The 13,889-nt window shown below is 56.3% G+C and overlaps 2 protein-coding genes across 9 annotated transcripts; both read left to right on the forward strand.

Annotated features, from left to right (window-relative positions):
- Window positions 1-356: 356 nt before the first annotated feature.
- On the forward strand, window positions 357-7,542 carry LOC132232779 (keratin-associated protein 10-10). 6 transcript variants are annotated; one of them, XR_009452475.1, is made up of 6 exons: window positions 376-506; window positions 736-768; window positions 1,542-1,685; window positions 1,932-2,087; window positions 6,856-7,050; window positions 7,464-7,542. XR_009452475.1 is itself a non-coding variant. In XM_059692365.1 (5 exons), the coding sequence occupies exons 1-5, from the start codon at window positions 462-464 to the stop codon at window positions 2,237-2,239; spliced, it is 435 nt and encodes a 144-aa protein (XP_059548348.1). In that variant the 5' UTR covers window positions 373-461; the 3' UTR covers window positions 2,240-2,383. The 6 variants fall into 6 exon arrangements, 5 of the variants coding, with proteins under 5 accessions (XP_059548347.1, XP_059548348.1, XP_059548349.1 ...); XM_059692365.1 differs by lacking the exons at window positions 6,856-7,050; window positions 7,464-7,542 and adding an exon at window positions 2,183-2,383 and having other exon boundaries at window positions 373-506; XM_059692363.1 differs by lacking the exon at window positions 7,464-7,542 and having other exon boundaries at window positions 6,856-7,053.
- On the forward strand, window positions 7,519-12,784 carry ALDOA (aldolase, fructose-bisphosphate A). 3 transcript variants are annotated; one of them, XM_059692362.1, is made up of 9 exons: window positions 7,519-7,541; window positions 10,061-10,187; window positions 10,273-10,484; window positions 10,981-11,035; window positions 11,165-11,325; window positions 11,661-11,744; window positions 11,860-12,034; window positions 12,196-12,395; window positions 12,482-12,784. In XM_059692362.1, the coding sequence occupies exons 2-9, from the start codon at window positions 10,076-10,078 to the stop codon at window positions 12,575-12,577; spliced, it is 1,095 nt and encodes a 364-aa protein (XP_059548345.1). In that variant the 5' UTR covers window positions 7,519-7,541; window positions 10,061-10,075; the 3' UTR covers window positions 12,578-12,784. The 3 variants fall into 3 exon arrangements, with proteins under 3 accessions (XP_059548345.1, XP_059548343.1, XP_059548344.1); XM_059692360.1 differs by lacking the exon at window positions 7,519-7,541 and adding an exon at window positions 7,673-7,820; XM_059692361.1 differs by lacking the exon at window positions 7,519-7,541 and adding an exon at window positions 8,635-8,781.
- The last annotated feature ends 1,105 nt before the right edge of the window (window positions 12,785-13,889 follow it).

Below are 13,889 nucleotides of genomic sequence, written 5' to 3' on the forward strand. Positions count from 1 at the left end.
AGAATCAAGTGAATAAATAATCTGATGAACAGAATGAACTGGTGATTATAATAGAATCAGGGACATAGAAAGGGAATGGACTGACTATTCTTGGGGGGGAAAGGGGTGTGGGAGATGCGGGAAGAGACTGGACAAAAATCGTGCACCTATGGATGAGGACAGTGGGTGGGGAGTGAGGGCGGAGGGTGGGGCGGGAACTGGGAGGAGGGGAGATATGGGGGGGAAAAAAGAGGAACAAATGTAATAATCTGAACAATAAAGATTTAATTAAAAAAAAATAAAATAAAATAAAGAAAAAAAAAAGAGCTACTAGTCTCAGAAAATATGCGGCAGAAGCGAAACGGGGAGAAGAAATTTTGGGTCTCGGCAGCCGCCGTAGAAGCAGCGCGCGGTTTCCATGGCGACAGTAGGAAGCCCGGGAGGTTTGCGGGCTGTGCAGCCCCCGCGGCCCTTTGTGCCCAATGCGGCGCGGAATCCGTGAACGGTCCGCGGCGCCGAGGGTGCAGGTGACGCGGGTGGTGGACGGGGGGGCTGGGGTGCGGGGACAGCAGAGGGGTGTGGCCGGGTCGGGCTGGGGCCTGCGAGGGACGTGCCGCCCCGAGTCCCATCGCCACTGTCCGGACCCGGGACCCCCGCTGGGCCCGTTTCCCCGACCGGGAAGCGGGAGGAAGGGCGGGGCACCCGGGCCAGCGGCCCCTCTCGGCCTCTGAGCCCGGGGCGCTCTCTCCTCTGCAGCTCCTGCCTGGCGCGCTGTCCTGCCCCATGGACGTGAGTCCCAGGCCCCCGACCCCCGCAGCGCCCTAAACTCACCCAGACGTGCCTGCCTGCGGGCGGACTGCAGAGGGGGCGCTGCACCCCAATAACCCTCCCGCTCAGGACGAGAGCGTTCAAAGGAATGCCAGGGAGGGGGACCCCCAGCAGGGCCCTTCCCGCTCTTCCAGGCCAGAGGAAGTTTGCCGAGTGATCAAGGAGAAAGGCGTGGAGGCGGAGGGAACAGTGGGTAGAAACCTGGGGTGAGAGAGAGGAGAGGGCACTTGGGGGCTGCCGGGCCTTCCGTGTGGCTGGGGTGCAGAGAGGGAAGGCGGGTGGGTGGGGCTAGGCCCGGGCTTTTGTCTCTGAGATAAGTGAGGACTAAGCCGCCGAGAGCCATCAATGGGTTGTAAGGAAGGGAGGGAAACACAAGGACAGCTGCTGTGGGAAGGGGCAGCACTGCAGGTTGGAAGACAGTCAGGGGCAGTGATGTTGGCTGAGGGCCGGCAAGGCGTCCCAGACAACAGGTCCATTTGGAGAGACGTGCTGAGAGGAAGCTCAGTCCGTCTGGGTGAAGCCTAGAATGACCACAAGCCCTGTACGGTGCTGAAATGGGGATGACAGGGGAAAGGGGGGGTTGGGGGACAAGAATGTGTAGTCCTGTCGACTCACCCGGCCATCTGGTGGCTGTTCCTCCCCCCTTTCCGGCCACCTCAGTGTCCCCCTGGTATTTCTGTGTTCCTGCAGCCTCCCCTACCTCCTTGTCATCCCTTCCTCCTGTACTCATCCAGGCCTCCTCTAGCCCTTGGAATCCCACCCCGGCTCCCGTCAGCAGTCCTTCCCTGCTGCTCCCCATTCCCGCCATCGTCTTCATCGCTGTGGGCATCTATTTGTTGCTGCTAGGCCTAGTGCTGCTGACGAGGCACTGCCTGCTGGTGAGGAGCCTCTGGGGGCCGAAGGGTGGGCTCTGGAAGAGGAACCCGGTTAGCCTGTGCCCTCGTCTGCAGGCCCTCACTCTGAGGCTCCTCTTTTATTCAGTCCCCCATCTATCCCTTCCCTGGGACCAGAGTTCCTCCTCTGCTGTCTCCTGCCGAGCCTTCTCTTGTCCCTCTCCCCAAAACCGTATCTTGGCTACCCCTCCCCGCCACCTGGTCCGGATCCTGAGCCCTGCCGTTTCCTAGGCCCAAGGCTGCTGCACGGATTGCAGCTCCCCCTGCAGGAAGCAAGGCGCCTCCAGGCCCCAGGACTGTTGCTGGACCTGTGCAGAAGCCTGCGACTTCCCTCTGCCCAGCCCAGCTCACTACCTGGATGCCTGCTGCCCCCAGCCCACTGAAGCTGTGAGTTCTCACACTGTCCCCGAACCCCTTGAGCCGGAGCTAGGCACCATCTGTACATTGATTTTTGTTGTTCTTGTTCAACATTTATTATTCAGCACAATTCCAGTACCGGGTCGGGTGGAAACAGCCAAAAACAACATAAACAGCCCTGACCGGTTTGGCTCAGTGAACAGAGCATCGGCCTGCGGAATGAAAGGTCCCAGGTTCGATTCCGGTCAAGGGCATGTACCGTGGTTGTGGGCACATCCCCACTAGGGGGTGTGCAGGAGGCAGCTGATCCGTTTCTCTCTCATCGATGTTTCTAACTCTATCCCTCTCCCTTCCTCTCAGTAAAAAATCAATAAAATATAAACAACAACAACAACATAAACAATATACCAGATAATTTCTAATGATGAAACCTGCTTGGAAAAAAGAAAACAGGCCCTAGCCGGTTTGGCTCAGTGGCTACAGCTTCACCCTGTGAACTGAAGGGTCCTGAGTTCGATTCCAGTCAAGGGCACATGCCCAGGTTGTGGGCTCAATCCCCTGTGGTGCGTGCAGGAGGCAGCTGCTGATCAATGATTCTCTCCCATCATTGATGTTTCTCTCTCTCTCTCCCTCTCCCTTCCTCTCTGAAATCAATAAAATGTAAAAAAGAAAAGGAAAACAGGGTATCAGGTGGAGATAGGTGATGTGTGTAACATGTAGAGCATACAATCACCTCTGAAAGTGGTAGTTGAAAGAAAAAACAACCTCTCACAGAGCTCATTCTGTTCACTGAGTGAATACTATGTTCCATTATTATTTTCTCAACAACCCTGGGAGCTGGGTATTTTATAAAACCTGCATATATTTTTTTCTGATCACAAAAAGCACTGATTACAAAGTGTGCATGTTGTAACACATAGCAAATATAAGGTACTTTATAAACCAACTCTCTAAGGTTGCTGTTTTGTCTGACCCTCATATACAGTACTAACATACAGTACCATCACTGCTGTATTTTACTATGATTTGGTAAAAATGGGTCATACCACATATATCATCACAACTGCTACTTACTCTTTTTAAAATATATATATTTTTATTGATTTCAGAGAGGAAGGGAGAGGGAGAGAGATATAGAAACAGCAATGACGAGAGAGAATCATTGATTGGCTGCCTGCCACCCTGGCATGTGCCCTGACCGGAATCGAACTGTGACTTCCTAGTTCATAGGTCAATGCTCAACCATTGAACCACACCGGCAATTTACCCTTTTTTTTTTTTTTTTAAATATATTTTATTGATTTTTTACAGAGAGGAAGGGAGAGAGATAGAGAGTTAGAAACATCAATGAGAGAGAAACATCGATCAGCTGCCTCCTGCACATCTCCCACTGGGGATATGCCCGCAACCCAGGTACATGCCCTTGACCGGAATCGAACCTGGGACCTTTCAGTCCGCAGGCCAACGCTCTATCCACTGAGCCAAACCGGTTTCGGCAATTTACCCTTTTTAACTTAACATCACGCCTCGGTCACCAATCTGTGCCTGTGCACGTAGGTAGGTAGGTATTTGTGCCCCCCCCCCCCCTCATTACAGGGGAAACGTTGGCTTAGGGAAGTTTAGCCATTTCCCCAACATCTCACAGCAGAGTCTTGCCTGGCAAGTTGTTCCACAGTGTGTTAGAGTCCTCGGGGCGGAGCCTGGCGTGCAGGGGACAGGCCATTTTTGCACTTGTGGGTTTAAAGATGTTCCGTGTAAGTGAACACCTTCCTAGGCAGTAATTATTTTGGGCTCAGAGATTTAGACAATAAGCTCCTGCCCTTGAAGTGGTGACCTTCCTTAAGAGGGAAAAGTGTGGCTAGAAGACCAAGCAGATTCATAACTTGGACGGACTGTAGTTGGTGCATTGAAGTCTCTGTCCTTCAGTTTCCTTAGGAACAGTAACAATCACAGATATTACCAAGTTCTCGCCTACTTCACAGCTGTTGAAACTGCAGCTTACAGAAGCTTGAGTGACTGAGCCAGGGCAGAAACCTAGGTTTCCGTTACCAAGTATCCAATTCATTCATTATTTATTCACTTAACCAAAGATTTATGGAGTTATTGTTGAGACCCTGTGCTGGGCCCTGAGGGCTCAGTGGAAACAGGGTAGACATGGTCCCAGCTCTCACAGGGCTTACATTCTGGTGAAAGCCAGAGAGAAATAAGTAGGCAACTATAATAGCGTGTGAGAAACTCATACAGTGCAGTGGTTGGTTCTCAGCCCTGTCTGTGATCAGAAGCAGGCATCAGAAAGGTCTGGGATTGGATTGATTGGAGTTTGTGATTTTTTTTTAAGTATATTTTATTGATTTTTTTACAGAGAATAAGGGAGAGGGATAGAGAGTTAGAAACATTGATGAGAGAGATCGATCAGCTGCCTCCTGCACGCCCCCTACTGGGGATGTGCCCGCAACCAAGGTACATGCCCTTGACCGGAATCGAACCTGGGACCCCTCAGTCTGCAGGCCGACGCTCTATCCACTGAGCCAAACCGGTTCGGCTGTGATTTTTTTTTAATACATATTTTATTGACTTAGGGAGAGGGAGAGAGAGAGATAGAAACATCAATGATGAGAGAAACTCATTGATCGGCTGCTTCCTGCATGCCCCCAACTTGGGATCGAGCCTGCAACCCGGGCATGTGCCCTGTGACTGGGAATCGAACCATGATCTCCTGGTTCATAGGTCAATGCTCAACCACTGAGCCACACCAGCTGGGCAGAGTTTGTGACTTTTTAACAAGTTCTCACACGATCCTGCCCCACCCACCGGGGAAAGGGCTGCTGGGACAAGAGCAGCTCCCTGTACGGAGTGCCCACTAAGCACCAGGCGTTGTGCTTCGTTCTTTCCGCCGATTCCTCACGATGACCTTAAGAAGTGGGCTCAGTGACGAGGAACCTGAGGCCCAAAACGTGAATTCGCCAGGCCTGGGCCTGGACTAGACTCCAGGCTGAGCCGGGGCTCTAACCGGTGAAGGTGGCTGGTCTTCACAGCATCAAAGCAAAAGATATCCAAGTGGAAAACTCGGGGCCTAGAGAAACACGAGAGTTAACAGTCTTGTGGAGCTCTGGTTTAATGTACTTAAACAGCAGATTCCTTCCAGAAGTCACCTGGCTGCCTGGGAGAGTTGAGAAATCCATTAGCCAGTTTTTAATGACTAGATCCAATGGACAGAGCCAAGAAATGCTTTTAATACCCTCTTCTCTGAAGTGAGGGCAGGGGAGCCTCTCAGCCACCAATTTTGTGCACAGAATGACAGCAGGGTCCTCCAAAATCCCACAGAGCTGACTTCATCTCCAGACTTGGGACTCCCCAGAGACACCCCAAAGCACACCCTCATCAAACACAGCAAAACCACTTTGCTCTCTGTCCCTTCCACCATGACACTTCTAGCCTCCTCCTTGGGAGCCAATTCTAGTGGCAGCAGCTCCAGCCCAATTCAGCCCCCTCTACCTGGGGACACTAGGTCCCTTCCCCTCACAGGAGCCCCTAGTGACATCTGATAGTACCAGTCATCCGGCACCGCACCCCGAAACCTCAGCTGTTCCAAAGGTCATTCCCCTATTCCTGGCCTGGCCCAGTGTCTGATCTGTGCAACTGTGACTGTCACTAGCTCCGCCTTAGGACTCACGATGCCAATTTTCTGTCACACCCTGGGCGTGTGCTGCCCCAGCCAGTTGGCCTGACTCCACTTAATGCCCGAAGCAGCCTCCGAGCATCTCTGCCCGGGACAGGAGGGGAGTCGGCGGGAGTCGGCTGCTCCCCCTTCCTGTCTCTAGGACAGGCTGTTCTTCTCCCCAAGAGGCAGACCTTCTGTTTCCCTGGGAACTGAGAAGCCTCTTCTTTCTCCGTTGCCTACAGAGGGAGAAATCATGTGCTTTGGTTTATCCATTCAGCCCACAGTCATCGCTGAGCGTGAGTCCCCCTGCCAGCTCCGTGGGGACGTGAGATGAACAGTCCCTGTCCTTGCACACCCACAGAGAAGCTGATGTTCCCGACCTGGGAGGCAGTGGGTCGAGGGGGGCCTAAGGACGGGGAGCAGGCAGGCCAGGTGCATCCCAGCAGCATCCCCCAGATGCATTCCTTTGGGCAATCACTCCCCTCTCTGAGCCTCCATTTCCTCTTTTGTAAAGAGGCTCCTCTACTCAAGGTTCTGACAATTAGGAGATCTAACTTTTTGAGACATTAAATAATTTAAATATGCAAATTACCATTATTAAAGATTTTAAAACTCATTCATGAATGCAGTCTGCCTTGCACAGAGTAGGTGCTCAGAGATGTGGAGATCTTGCAGTTTGGTCTCATGCCAGGAAGAAATCCACAAAACCAACAAGTTATTTTCATCAGGGACAGAAAATGTGTGTGTGCTTTCCCTGTCTACTGACTTTCAATTGCCCTGGGCCACAGAAATGTAGAACCATCACTGAGCTGAACACTGGGACACCCGAACGCGAGCATGGGACCAGGCCGGTAGCTCTCGGTCCTCAGTCTCCTCGCCTATTAAATGGGGAGAACGAGAGGACCCCCTGAATAGTTTCTCCCAGCTCCTGAGCTCAGCTGTTTGGAACATTGCCTCCTTGCTGATTTCTCAACAGCACGGATTTGGTTTGTGCCCAGGGATGGTGGATGGTACTCTCTGTTCCACTGGGCAAATGGGCTTTCCGGGCCTGTTCCCTTCTCCCCTGAGGGACACAGCCTCAGGCTCCCGTCCCCCTTCCTCCTGCCCACCCCCTCACCCCCTTCTCCTCTCCCTCAGGGCTGGGCCCCGCGCTGCCCTCGCTGCTGCCCGCTCTGCGACTGTGCCTGTGCGTGCCAGCTGCCTGACTGCCAGAGCCTCAACTGCCTCTGCTTCGAGATCAAGCTCCGATGAGGACCCAAGTCCCTGCCCTCGGGGGAGTGGGCAGCCCCCAGGCCCTCTTCCCTGAGGGGCCTCCGGCCACTGGGACCACGGGTGGGCTGCCTGGCTCACTGGCCTGAGAACCAGCAGTGGAGAACTTGGCTCTCAACAGAGCAAGACGTGGGGAGCCACTGGCCGGCTAGACTGCAGTTCCCGCACAGGGACAAGGAAAGAGGGGGAGCCCCGCAGGTGCCAGCCCTCCTCCTCCCTCCCCAGTAAACGATGCTAACCACGGGTGGAACTTGGACCTAAGTGTCAGGATACAGGGTACCTGGCGTGCCCAGTCCATGGGCTCTTGGTTGTTTTGGGGTGTGGGTCTAGCTAGCACCTGCAGCTGCACCCCCTCTAAAGAAATGGGCTCCAGAGAATCCTAGCCGCTCCCATCCGAGCCCAGGCGGGGGAGGGGGTCGGAGGAGGAGGCAGGGAAGGCCACGTGATCGGAGTCCCCTTGCCCCTTCTCCCCACAGATCCCCGCCCAGAGATTTCTTTCCCTTTTGAAGGCCTGAGACTGGATTTCCAAGGAAGAAATTCCCTCTGAGTTACGGGTGAGTGGGCGGGGGCCCTCCCCAGGCCTTAAAATAGGGCAGGCCCAGCTCGCTCCCCGCTTCTCGCACTCGGGGCCCCACGCCGGCCTGAATGTCAGGAGCTTCAGGTTTCCCTAAATATAGGTCCCTGCCCGTGGACCCGGGGAGGAAAGGGCAGGGGTCAGTGGAGAAGGTTGGGGACACTGGCGGGGGGAGGGCAGGGGCTGCTTTATAACCCAGCCCGGTGCCGCCTGGCTCACTCGCTGCTGACCAGGCTCTGCCCGCTGCTCCGGCCTCCAGGTGGGCGCCAGCGGGAAGGCGCTGGGTGGGGCCGGGCTGGAGGGAAGACCTAGGACGGGGCGCGGGATGTGTCTGGGAGGCTGATCGGCGTGCGACACGTTTTATTCTGAGACGTCAGTCCACGGGACGAGTGTCCCGGGCGCTCAGCTTGCGAGGGCCCGAGCGCAGCCGGCCCCTTCCTCGCGGCCCCGCGGCCTCTGCAGCCTGCGCGCACCATGGGGCGTGTCGTCCGCACCGCTGCCGCCTCGCCTCCCCCCGGCAGCCCGCGGCCTCCTCGTCCTCCGCCGCTGCCACTTGCACCCGGGCCAGCGAGCGCGGAGGGGCGGCCCGGGGCCTCGGAGCAGCCGGCGGGCGTGGCCGCCAGACCCCGAGCTCGGCCTCCAGGGACGGGCGCCACCCGCACCCGCCGCACCGCGCAGGCCGGAAGCTGGGGTTGGGCCGGGGAGGGAAGCGGAGCTCGGGTCTTCCCGGCTCCTCCACCCGCGCCCCCGCCCCCGCCCCCCACCCCAGGAACAGCCCCTTCGGGGGCCCCAAACCAGCTGAGTCACGGCGCCCAGAGCGCGCCAGGCGGGGGGAGAGGGAGAGGGAGGGACGGGGCCGGCGGGATGTGGCCCGAGTCACGTCCGAGGAGGATGGGGGGGGGGGGGGGTGTCGTGTTCTCGCCGCCCGCGAGCCGCCTCCGGGCTTCGCCTTTAGGGGCGGCCGCTCCCAGTGACTCGCCTGCCATTGGGCGCCGGGGCGCCTGCAGCCCCAGCAAAAGGAAAAACGCAGCGGAGGGCGGAGCGGTGCCCTAATAAGGCCGGCGCCGCCTCCCGGGCCGCCCACTCGCGAGCTAAATAGCCGGCGTTCCTCTTGGAATGCGCCGCAGAACAGGCTGGTAGTGACGACCTCCGCGTTCGCTCCCGCCTCGCCCGCCCGCCGCCCGCCGCCGCGACACCGCCACGCCCGCCCCCCGTGCCAGGTGAGCGCGCCTCGCCACGTGCGAAGGTCTGAGGCCACGGCGAGGGGGCCTGGGGTCGGGCGGAGCCCCCCGCCCCGGGTCCCGGCATCTCCTCCATCATCACCCCCGCACACACACGCGACTCCCAGCCCGGTCCCCAGCCGCTCCAGCTGGCGCTCGCCGGCTTCACTGCGCAATGCGGACTCCGCGCGCTGAGTCATGGCGGGGAGGAAGCAGGGCGAGGTGAAGGGCCGGTCCCCCTCCCTGTTCCTGCCGGGACCCCTAGTGCAAAGGATCATGGCCCCTTTGCCTCTGCAGGGAGCCTGCGAGGCAGCGAGGGTTAGGGGCCAGGCCGTGTACTGCTTCAGGTGCCCTAAGGCGGGTGGGGGCCCTGCCCGGGGGCACAGGCGCCCCTGGCGAGGAGGGCAACCCTTGGCAGCGCCTCTTTCCCTATTAACACCTTCCCTGTCTTTTCTTATCGGGTGACCTTGATTCTGAGCCTGGAACAGCTGCAGCCCGGCGAGCAGACAGGAGCGCTTTGCAGGGGAAGGGGTGGGGCGCTTGCCTCTCCTCCGCAGCTTACCCTGCTTGAGCAGTGAGATGGGCAAAACTATCCCTTTCCTCCGCCTCGGGCCGGACTCCCTCTGCTGCCCTTTCCTGCCTTCTGATTCCCTCCTACACCCTTCTCCATACCCTTTTCCTCATGCCCTCCCACCCCCACTCTGGGGGGAGAAGCCTGACCTTGGGATGACCTTGAGGCCTTGGTGCCAGTCCCCGCTCTGGGATCTTGGATGGATCGGAAGGAACGCCCCTATGGCAGTCAGATCTGGGTTCCAATCTCAGATCTGACCCTTGGGTTGCTGTATGACTTGAATACAGACCTTTCTCTGGGTCCTTTCAGATGAGGGGGTTGGGCCCTCTGCCTTATGCAGACCTCTAAATTCTGAAAGACTGCGATTCGATTTTGCTTCTAGGCAAGGTGACCCCATGGCAAAGCGCAAGCCAGAAGGGTCCAACTTCTACACAAGCCATCTGTCCATGGCTCTGGCCTATTCCTTTGGCCCAGATGCCAGTATGCAAACCCACCCTCAGCTGGGCAACACCCAGCAACACAGAGAGTTAGGAAAGGTACAGGAGGCAGGCCTAGTATAGGGAAGTCGGGTGTAGGGGAGAGCTGGGGAAGTACCCCAAGACCTGCTGGGTGTGGGAAGGGAAGGTAGGGAACTTGGCCCTGGCAAGGGGCTCTGTTCATTGGGAGACCCAGCTAACCCATGCTCCCCCATGTGTCTCCTCTGCCCAGGCACTGACTGGCACCATGCCGTACCAATACCCAGCGCTGACCCCGGAGCAAAAGAAGGAGCTAAGTGACATTGCTCACCGCATCGTGGCTCCGGGCAAGGGCATCCTGGCTGCAGATGAGTCCACTGGTGCGATCAGGACACAGTGGGAGGAGGGCCCAGGCGTGGGGGTGACAGGCTGATCCCCCTGTGACCATGGGCGATTCCTTTCCAGGGAGCATTGCCAAGCGGCTGCAGTCCATTGGCACTGAGAACACCGAGGAGAACCGGCGCTTCTACCGCCAGCTGCTGCTGACTGCCGATGACCGAGTGAATCCCTGCATCGGGGGTGTCATCCTCTTCCATGAGACACTCTATCAGAAGACAGATGATGGGCGTCCCTTCCCCCAAGTCATCAAATCCAAGGGCGGCGTTGTGGGCATCAAGGTGAGGAGGCTGGGCCTCGGAATGGGAGATCTGAAATGGTGTGGGGAAAAGCCTCATTTGCTTCTAGACACCTTGCCTAGAAGCAAAATCGAAAAGTCATCCAAAGTAATAGGCTGGCGGGGTGAACGTTGGGCTGGGAGCCTGGAGACTTGGGGTGGCGTCTACCCCAGACCGGAGGTAAGGAAAGCTAGAAACTGCCCTGCTTGGTATTTTTAATCCTCGAAGTTCTAAGAGCAAGTCATTACCCATTATTATACAGATGAAAACCAGAAGCTCAAGGCAGTGGTGTGTTTTGCTCACAGAGCCAGCAAGTAGTAGGTTCCCGGGCTGTCTGTCGAATAATAACCCCCCGTATCTGCCTCAGGATCAGATACTGTAGCCAAGTGGAAACATTTGAAGCCCAGGAGGTGTCACGTGAGGTTAGGTGACGGGGGCTCTAGAGGAGAAGGTAGTAGAGATTGCTTACTTGCCTTATAGTGTTGTCCTACCCCAACAGGTAGACAAGGGCGTGGTACCCCTGGCAGGAACAAATGGTGAAACTACTACCCAAGGTGAGAACTGTTTGCCTCCTTGCCTTGCTGACCAACCCACCCAGGTTGGTGCCCCTCTAAGAGCCCAGGATGAGTGGGAGACACTTGCCCCCTCCTCTGCCAGGTTTTGACTTCTCATCCCCTTTCCAGGGCTGGATGGGCTGTCTGAGCGCTGTGCCCAGTACAAGAAAGACGGAGCTGACTTTGCCAAGTGGCGCTGTGTGCTGAAGATTGGGGAACACACCCCCTCAGCCCTTGCCATCATGGAAAATGCCAACGTTCTGGCCCGTTATGCCAGCATCTGCCAGCAGGTGGGCCTGCACATCCCCCACAGGCCAGCTTCCATCTCATTTGGTTCCAGAGTGTCATCTAGCCTGCCACCCATCTGCCAGGATGTCTGCCTCCCCTAAGGCAGCTGCTCCGGATCCTCACCAGTCATCAGGCTTGAGCCTGTGGAGGACAGTGGAGGGCTTGTGTGGGTTGATCTGAGGAGATCCTGTCTCCTACATCCTGCAAAGCTGAGGGCTTTGAAGCCACGAGTCTCTGTCTTCGTGGAGCTAAGACCTTGGCCAGTGGTTGTGGAGGGCTGTAGGTAGAGCTGACGCCTCCAGGAAGTCTCATAGCTACTCTGTCCCTCACCCCACAGAATGGCATCGTGCCCATCGTGGAGCCTGAGATCCTCCCCGATGGCGACCATGACTTGAAGCGCTGTCAGTATGTAACTGAAAAGGTAGGTTGCTTCCTGCCTGGGCAGGGTGGTGGGTTGGCAGCTGGGCCGAGGGCCTTGGGGCTGACTCCTGTCCCCCCACTCTGCCCCACCCCACTTTGGTCCTGCCCTACTCTAGGTGCTGGCTGCTGTCTACAAGGCTCTGAGTGACCACCACATCTACCTGGAAGGCACCTTGCTGAAGCCCAATATGGTCACCCCAGGCCATGCCTGTACCCAGAAATTTTCTAACGAGGAGATTGCCATGGCAACTGTCACTGCGCTACGCCGCACAGTGCCCCCCGCTGTCCCTGGTGAGACCCACACTCTCATCTTGCCCTCTGGGAGGTAGACAAACGGTATCCACAATCTTTATGCCTATTGGTCTGGTTTCCAGGTCAGCTGCTGGGAACCCCTAGCAGTCCCCTGGATCTCGGACTACAACCTCTCTCCCCATTTCACCTTTGTTTTACAGGGATCACCTTCCTATCTGGAGGTCAGAGTGAGGAGGAGGCATCCATCAACCTCAATGCTATCAACAAGTGCCCCCTGCTGAAGCCATGGGCCCTGACCTTCTCCTATGGCCGGGCCCTGCAGGCCTCTGCTCTGAAGGCCTGGGGTGGAAAGAAGGAGAACCTGAAGACTGCCCAGGAGGAATATATCAAGCGAGCGCTGGTGAGGATGGAGCAGGAGGTGGGCAGAGTGCCGGGGTGGATGGGATTCTCAACACAAACCTTACTCTGGCTCCTCTCCCCTCTTAGGCCAACAGCCTCGCCTGCCAAGGAAAGTACACCCCAAGCGGCCAGACTGGGGCTGCAGCCAGCCAGTCCCTCTTCATCTCTAACCATGCCTACTAAGCAGAGGTGATCTAAGGCTGCCCCTCGAACACTCCAGGCCCCGCCCCCTCCCACACTCACTCTTGAAGAGGCCTCATCCCGGGCTCCAGGCTGCTCTTTCCCAGCACTTTTGCCTCCCTTGTGACATTGGTTGCGTGGTGTTGTCTGTGTATGCCAACTCCAATGCCCTTTCCAGCCCACTGCCAATAAACAGCTATTTAAGGGGGAGTTTCTTGTCCATGTTTGTAGTGTCTGGGTCAGGGGCGTGTCTGGGGAGGTGGCCGAGTCCAGAAGAAAGCGCTCTTGTTTTATGTTCTTCCTTCTTGGGTAGGAAAATGGTGAAGGGATGGGGTAAGACTTTCCTGTTTCGTTTTCTAGTTGCTCAGGGTTTCAAGAGGAGAGCTTGTGAAATTTTCTTCAACCATCAGAGGCTCTTACCCCTTCCACTAGCAGCATCAGATAAGGCTCATAGTCGGGGAGTGTGTATAACTGCTGGTTGTAGGAGGCTGCAGGCTCAGCCTCTTAGGCCTACACCTCAAGGGTGCAGAAGGCCCTGTGACAAAAACAGCCACAGACAACAGCTGAGATTGCCTGAGTCTCTGAGCCAGGCAACATGAAAACGTTCTGTATGAGTAGATGTTTTTCCCATTCAAGCTTCAGGCATTATTGCTGGAGATCACACTCTTTCTTGGTGGAAACAAGAATATTAGTGCAGCCTGGCGAGTGTGGTTCAGTGGTCCAAGAGGTCCTCGGTTCGATTCCCACTCAGGGCACTTGCCGGGGTTGTGAGTTCGATCCCCAGTGGGGGATATGCAGGAGGCAGCCGGTCGATGATGTTTTTCTCTTGGTGTTTCTGTCTGTCTCTAAAAAATCGATAAAACATACTTTCTTTTTTTTAACGAATATTAATGCAGCCCTGCAGTTGTGGGCCCAGCTGGGTTTCAGAGGTGGAGTGTGGACTTCGGAACCAGGAGGTCATGTTTTGATTGCGGCTCGAACTCCTTAGCGGCATGCGAGAGGCAGTGGGTCAATGATTCTCATCATCGGTGTTTCTAACTCTCTCCCTGTCCCTCTCTGAAATCAATAAAAAGATATTTAAAAAAAAGAATATTAATGCATATTTCCTTAATCTACACTGTCTTCTTGGGCTGTGGAACCCCTTGAAGAATCTGGAATCCTCTCCAACACCAACAATGTGCAGAGACAGAACTCAGGTTCCAGGTTAAGAACAGAGCCTCTAGCAGCTGCATTCCATGGAGCCAGAACGAGGGCCCTGCACTTACCCCTGTCATGCAGTTGCAGAAAACCGGAAAAAAAATCAAGCAACACTTAG

The sequence above is a fragment of the Myotis daubentonii genome, chromosome 4 (genome assembly GCF_963259705.1).
Source record: "Myotis daubentonii chromosome 4, mMyoDau2.1, whole genome shotgun sequence".
NCBI lineage: Eukaryota > Metazoa > Chordata > Mammalia > Chiroptera > Vespertilionidae > Myotis > Myotis daubentonii.